Source organism: Barbus barbus (genome assembly GCF_936440315.1).
Source record: "Barbus barbus genome assembly, chromosome: 16".
NCBI classification, from domain to species: domain Eukaryota; kingdom Metazoa; phylum Chordata; class Actinopteri; order Cypriniformes; family Cyprinidae; genus Barbus; species Barbus barbus.
The window spans coordinates 13,010,925-13,018,880 of record NC_136744.1 but is presented as its reverse complement, the minus strand read 5'-3'; the positions used below and the strand labels follow the sequence as shown (position 1 = coordinate 13,018,880).

General features: G+C 37.6%; 1 protein-coding gene across 1 annotated transcript; it reads right to left on the bottom strand.

The window, feature by feature from the left end:
• Nucleotides 1-474: 474 nt before the first annotated feature.
• Nucleotides 475-6,971, bottom strand: LOC306882436 (homeobox protein EMX2-like). The gene is made up of 3 exons (XM_079437048.1): nucleotides 6,266-6,971; nucleotides 4,765-4,949; nucleotides 475-1,644 (listed from the first exon to the last, which is right to left on the bottom strand). Exons 1-3 carry the CDS (start codon nucleotides 6,654-6,656, stop codon nucleotides 1,477-1,479), a joined length of 744 nt encoding a protein of 247 aa, XP_079293174.1. The 5' UTR covers nucleotides 6,657-6,971; the 3' UTR covers nucleotides 475-1,476.
• Between the last annotated feature and the right edge of the window lie 985 nt (nucleotides 6,972-7,956).

Below are 7,956 nucleotides of genomic sequence, written 5' to 3'. Positions count from 1 at the left end.
TTTCACAAAAGCTCGCAGGACTCTTTGTAGCTTGAACAGACCAGACGCTGCTCTTCTACCAATGGAAATAAAACTGGTTAATGCCAGTCTATCAGACTCAGCGGCAAATGAGGCAAGAAAAAAACAAGCACTTCGCTGAGGAAAAATCGAGCTAAAGACCGCTGTAAGCAGTCTATTTGTGTTACATTTTAACCAGTCCGTTTCCCGTTACATTCTTTATACACTCAGATTAATTAGACAGCTGGTGGAATATTCCATCGATAAAATAGTGATAGTTACGATACCTCGCCTGTTTGTCCTGAAGGACAATGACGCCAAGGGACCGAATCAAAAGAACACAACTGCCAGTGAAACCCATACAATAGCGTCCAATAATAATTTTCTAAAAAAGGATGCATCCTAGAGCATTCACTATACCGGATAAAAGTTTCATTTTGACCTCTTTTTGTCAATCAAAAAGCCTGTCATTTTATTCTGAGCAACATATTGATAAAACTTTATTGACAAAATATTGACAATTACATACTTCTTGGAAGTATACTTTGTGTTAAAATTGTAGCAAACTTAACACAAACACAAAATTATTTACATTCTTGTAAAAGACGATTTAACATAAACATTAGCTTTTAGTATCTCTATACATGGAATACGCTCAGTGCTTGAAGTTCTGCTGCCTAGGCGGCCGTCAATTCTCGCATTAATCCTTCGAGGCAACTCTTTAGAGGAGGGATATATTCGCACCAAGATAACGGAGTCATGGTAAAGCTTCATTTTTAAGGAATGCCATGGAGAATTTTTCATTAGAATTACTGTTGTACGTGGTAAACTTGAATAAAGTTTTTATAATCTGGTTTTAAATTTGTCTTCTTTAAAAACACTACAACGCAGCACTGCTACTTCATATTGTTTTCACAATCACTTTAACACGAGAATCATAAATTCAAAGACTGCACACTGTTGTAAAAAAGGAAGAAGCACACAACATTTCTCAGATTAAAAATAGAATCAAAACAAATTTACTTTGAAAAAAGAAGGTCAAATTAATTAATAAACCTACCAAAAAATTCATTGCTCTACCATGCAATTCAAGTTTTACAAAAACAGTTGTATATTTTGGTATCTTGATGTAGAAGGTTCACGTCTTGAAAAATAAAACGAGAGGAAAAAACCCTCAGAAGTGCAAATGTCCTATGCGCATTTGAGCTATGTTTTGTGATAGTGGTGACGAGGTGGAGCGGGTAGTGTGGTGATGGGGGGCGGGGGGCTGCATGTAATACCTGTCAATCACCTTGCCTTGGCAACGTGAAAATTATTGACAGTTCCCCTGTAGTGACAGCAGTGCCACCAACAGGATCTCTCACCCTCAAGCTGCCGATCTCGAAGAATCAAAATGTGATATTGGCTTTACCCTCTCCCTCTGTCAGTACACATCCTTCAAGCCACGCCGCTGTCCCGGGTTCAAACAGTTTAAGTCTTTTAATCGTCTGAGGTGACGTCAATTTCCTCAGGGCTTCCTTGTTTTGTGGCCATTCTCCATCGGTTTATGTGATGAGTTCCTTTCTTTTTCTGTTGTGAATCCGAACCTTCCTCTTCCAGTTTCTGACGCTTGAACTTCGTCCTTCGATTCTGAAACCAAACTTTTACCTGTGGCGAGGAAAAATGAAAATAATCAGCGTAGAGTACACAAAGGCTTTTCGTTGGCCTCTGAATAAAAAAATTCAACAAAGAGAGTTGGCCTAACAGAAGGTATCACTAACGGGCCTTAAGAATAACTAGGGCTAGACGGACAAAGAACCGCCAGGTATCTCACAGTCAATCTAGTCGCGAGAGCATTGGTCGACTTTCATTTAGTGTCCTCGGTCGGCATAAATTAAAACAGCATAAAGAATTTAAATGAGGTATTAAATGCATATTACTGATAAGTGAGGATGAGACCGGCTGGCGTTGCTTTCCTTTTAAAGTGCACCTGTCCTGTTTACGAACGACAGGTTGCATCATCACTATCATGCCCTGCTGCTACTTCAAACTCAAACTTAACTGTTGAGCGAGAATATACTCGGTACAATAGAAGCAGCATGTGAGTGTATAATAATCATAGGCGTAATTTACGGGTGGGACGGGTGGGACATGTCCCCACCACTTTTTACCAGGCTCGATATTGTCCCCACCACTTTTAAAAAGTAACTGAAAAATAGATTGCGTAAGGTATATATTAAAGGAAAAGCACCATCTACAAATCGTCACTCTTCATAATCTAATTCATTCATTTAACACATTTTTCCGCCGGTCAGACGCTTTTCAACGTCCTCAAAGATGAATGTTAAGTCTCGTTGTGAAACTATCGCGAGATACGCGATATGCGTCATGGGATATGTAGTTTCCTTTCCCTATTAGTCTACAGATCCTGTACCTTTCTTTTTACGATGTTCGTATTGTTTGGATACTGTTTCAAGGTTGAAATATTTTATTTGAGATTTTTGAGAAGATTAATTGGACAATATATCTGGTCCACAAGTCAAATCATCACTCACTGTAGTCATCAAGTGATCAAGTGATGACTAGAAGGTGGACCACGGTTCTTCTTCAACCACGCAGCGAGGGGAGTTCACTTGAGGCATTGTTAAAAACTCACAAGTCACGGTTATTATTACAAGTCATGATTAAGTGTTATAGGAAAAATTAAGTTATGTAAGAAGTAAATAATTCATTTTGGGATCTAAATGTTTACATTTGCCATCATAAGCAATATATTGGCATTTGTCCATCATTGAAGGCTGAATAATAGTAAAAGCACTTTTAGGCAACAGGACAATTCTATGTTATGACTGGGATTTTCACAATTAAAACAAAAAGTATACAACTACAAGTCTTTAGTTCATAGTCCTTTAATTCAGTTTTGTATTAAATCACAGCGCGCTCCAGTGGCCGCCAGAAAACATGATTAGCGACAGTATGTCTATATTCACGTAAGTTAAATATAATATGTTTTCGTGTTAAGCAAAGTAACTTACTGTGCGTGGCTGCTTCACTAAAAAGCTTCTTATATCACTTCCGCACTTTCTTTTGGACATTTTGTTGATGTTTTAACATTTATGCTATAGGTAGCAACATTTACCGTTAACTAGCCTTTACATGTGATGTGGGGGAGGAAAAAATAGAGCTTTTATAAAAACGTCATAAAAAAAATATTCGTTAAAACAATTTCATTTATTTAATTATTTAATTAATAAAGGTAGTTTAACCATTTTAAACACAAATAAACTTTCACTCATGTTTTACACAAGGTTTTGCGTAGTTCAGGATTGGTTAAATTATTTGATTGGATGAGGAAAATTTTGTGGGCTTGTCTTGACTCTTGACGTAATGTTGATTAGAAAATATGCAAGTAATTCAAAGTAGAATGAATCGTAATACACACACACACACACAATTGTGCAATTAATGAATACGCTGCAGTTGAGCTGACCATGAAATGGTAAGTTCACCATATTTATCTTGCGTATTTTGATTGATATTAGCTACCCTGGATGTGTTGTGATAAGCAAAACGTAACATTCACATTGTGAATGTTACGTTTTGCTTATTCGTATGTTTATAGACATATTTGTGAATGTGATGCATGTGTACATCAAAGTGAAAATTAAGTGCATTTCCAACTCTGAACTCAGTCCCCAAGTAAATTCGGTTATTAAATAAACAAATAGCAAAACGAGTTGTGCGGTGTCCCCACCACTTTTCAAACCAAAGTTACGCCGCTGATAATAATAGTGTGATACCAGTGTAACTTCACCGACATTGTCGCTTATTATCACGGATCAGTGTGTTAGCTGGCCTATTTACAATTCACCCCCTCGTTATTACATCCCCGTATAAAACCTTTTCTATTAGCACACATTGGTAAAGTTCAGTCTTTAGCTTAATTCATCACCTTTATCATTCATATCATCCGTAAAGCTCACAGCTGACAACTTGGCAAGTGAGGCACATTTAATGTGCTTTCAGAGAGCTAATTGAAGCATTGAAGTGGCTCGTAGTCCATTTCTCTCTCTTGCTCTTCTGAAAGAAGGCGTTTAGAAAAGGGCCGGTGCTGTCACCGGGACAATAGACTCCGACCGGGCCACTGAACGATACGCGCAAATACGATCTTAAATATGGTTAGGGAAATTCATCCGCCTCATTCTTTTAAGTGTCCATTTAAAACGGTTAACTGGTTAATTGCCAAACATTTTCCACAAGAGCCCTCTGCCTAAAACGGAATCGCTCAACCTCACCAAAAACCGGGTTGAATTGGAAATGGTGGCTTTAACTCACTTCAAACAGTCGCGCTTTTCGAACATTGCCTTTACGCATGGAATTCCCAACAAAACCAAACGCTAAACAGCGCAACAACATTTTCTGTTTGAAATCAAAAAGTCGCCACATCTGTGCAAATAATAGCTAAATGTATTGTGCAAGGCCACTTATTACTAACGCCAATACTCATTCCGACTACATATATGCAAATATGCTATCAAAGAGAACGATTAAACGTTAGAATATATTTACATAAAGAATTTATATTTTAAAAGATTTTTATTGTTTATTAAATCATTCAGAACTGCGTTTTTGTTAAGCAAACATTGTCTATGTGTTTATATTTAAGGTGTAGTCTAACCGTTTCAAGGACGAGATTTTAATAGTTATTTAGGCCGTATATCCATAGAACCATGCGCACATTCAAATATGGCTGTACACGCTAACGAAGACAGGTAAACTTCATCTTACCTGAGTTTCTGTGAGGCTGAGGGTGTGAGCGAGCTGTTTTCGTTCCGCACCGACGACGTAATGATTTTTTTCGAAAGCATGTTCAAGCCGTAGTAGCTGTGATGGTGAAAAAGCTGTACGAATCCTTTTGGGCTTTCTTGCCAGTGCATTGTGCAATAGGAAGCTTTCCGGACTCGTTTCGTTTCCTGTAATCAAAATGGTGAAAATGAAAACCCATCGTCTTCCATAAAATAAGCAGCCTATCCTTTATCAGTGTTAGACTTCGTTCGATTTGTTCTCACCTATTAATTGGGCCTTGCATGTTATAACATTATATAGGCTAGCATGCAACATCTTACTAAAATATAGTCTACAAAAATATCACAATTAACCGGTCATGTCAAACAGAAATAGGGCTATATAAAGATATTTTTTCCCTGTTATCTTTACTTGCCAATAGCCATAATGTTTCCTGTAGCTAAGTAAACTTTTGTTGCAAATTCAAATCTGAGACTAAATAATGTTATTTACAGGTAATCGTTAAAAATATGATGACTACAATATTATTTTCCTACATTTGTAAATAAACACACGGAGATAGGCTACAACACGGCTCTTTTTATTTCACAACTGAAATGTCTACGAATTAATTCAATGGCTTTGAGTAGCCTATCATTACCAGTGGTAAATAGAGGTTTTCATTATATACGAGCGTCTCGGTTAGAAACTGGGATGACAAATGTTTTCTTATACTGAATAATATAAAAAAGAGCCAGAATATTTCCTTTAACATTTGTGTAATTTAGCTAATAGTGTGATGTATGTAATAATACGATAGTATCACACTTATTAACGTTTATGAATATTAGCGTTCGTTTTTAAGGTCACTTTTACAACATTAAGGACCCATTCAAACGCACTTTTAGATAAAGACAGAATCTCTATAGGATGGAAATTTACGAGAAAAAAATAAACAGTCGAACGGAAATTTAACTTCTGTACTATTAATAAATTATTTCGTTGCTCTTAGGTTTTTGTGGATATTATTTGTAATAAAAGTTTTTCATATATATTTGACTACACAACAATGGATGGATTTTATTATGTTGATTATTTTAAAAGGTGATGTAACACGTTTACGCTAACTAAATATCTAAACCTATTAAAATAATTAATTTAAAATAATAAAACATCAAATACAAAAGTTATAAATACTTTATTTATGAATTTTAAACCAGCTTAGTGTATACTATAATGCCAGGTTTCTTTCTTCCAGCAATTTACTCAAAACCGTTGTATAATGTGCTACCTACTTCACAGTATTAGCCTATTATTTCGATACAATAAAATGGATATAAAAAAAATTCGATAGCATTAATTTCAGCAATTTTAATATCTAGCTCAAAAGAGGCATTTAGTTAATTATCAATGAAAAACTTCCGTGTCCTTGGGCCGTGTGGCCTTTTTCCTCTGGACGATTGGTGAAAATAACTGGAGAATAAAATATTTAGCTGGAACTTACCTTGAAATCTGTGACCCAAGTATCTATATCTATGTATCAACCACGGGTAAAAAGTTGAAGGGTCCCTTTGCTGGCTTGCGAAAAGAGGGTGCGGACTGTGCGAGGACGACAGTGGGTGAGCAGCCAAAGCGTGAGGAGGAGGTACTGAATGGACTGGGACGGCGGAGTTGGGAGGATGTGAAACAGCCTCAGCGAACACCAAGTCCGGGTTTGAGTAGACGCCCCTGCCGCTGGAATGAAAGCCGTTTAAAAATGGGTTCATCTGGCTTGAGTTTGCATAGCTGAGAGCCGCTGGTCGTATGGGCTCCTCGGATCTCGACGCTGGCAAAGGATTATCCTTCGCTACCAAAGACTCTATGGTAAAACACCTCTTCGGTGTGGGCTGAAACATGGTTCACCGGTCAAGATTCCCCAGTTTAAGTGAAAACGGTGCGCGCGTTAACACTAAAAAATACTCCACACCCAAGACCAAAGTTTTGTCAGCAAGTTAGTGGCGGCTAAAGAAAGAGTAAAAAATCTGTCAAAAGCACACAGCTCAACACATCGTGAGAGAGGTGGCCGACTTCTCCAGACAATCCATGAATGTGATCGGTTCCTCACCAGTTGTGCTAGCGATTTGTTAGTTCATGAGCCTAATTAGCTCTGGAGTCACATAAACAGTTTCCTCTGAAGCCTGTAATGGCTTGGTGATTGGTCGCTGCCGCTCGCCTTAAGGTTGAGGGAAGAGTCTTTAAGTGCGTCAATACGAACGAGCACGGAGAGGCGGATTCAAGCAAAACGGAACGGATTCGCCCAGAAACAGAGCTGTGGAGTAATTTACATACGCCGCTGATCCCATTGAGAGACTCAAGGTACTTCAGCATGTATTTGTGTTGCACACAGGGCATAACGACGCTTTTACACCTCTGTGCTTAATCACTGCACGTTTAGATGTAACTACACATGCTGATTTGTACTCGACTACAAAAGAGTTTCGTTTAAACAAATGACTCTAATCAGTGAAATTCTGTCAGGACATAATCAGTTTAAATGACAATCTGTGTAGGCTATATCAAACTTTTGAAGGTTTTTCTTTTCTGGACGTCCGGTGGGCCTGTCTAACGCCCACCTCTGTATTGTCTCTCCACGTTTTCATTTTCTCCGATGGGTTTGTGATTAGTTTAGGGATGAGAGACCCTCTTTCTCTATTGGCCAGGAGACAAGGATGAGGCAGACAATATTTTCAGCTCTGTTTGTTTGTCGGATGACTACAAGAGTCTATTACCCTCTAACTACTCATTAAATTAGCTCAGTTCAATCCCATTATGGGTTACTAATGTGCATACTGCATCTCAAAAGTTCAGGTATGCAAAGTTGTCAACGCGATCTCTTGGGGTTTAGAGTCTGTTTTGCAGGGTGTGAGGTAGTTCGGTGATAGGCTATTTTAAAAAGGTTTATATTCATTTTACTTGTACATACTTTCAGATTAATATCATCGCACTACAATTGCTTAACATAGAACGCAATTATTGGTTGCAAATGTACAAAATAAAAATGTACAAATAAAAATAAATTTTAGTTCAAGTTCAAGTTCAAGTTTATGTGTATAGCGCTTTTTATGATACAAATCGTTGCAAAAGCAGCTCTACAGGAAATTAAGTTTCCACAATATATTGATATATTGCAGAACCTTAATATATTTAACTTATGGC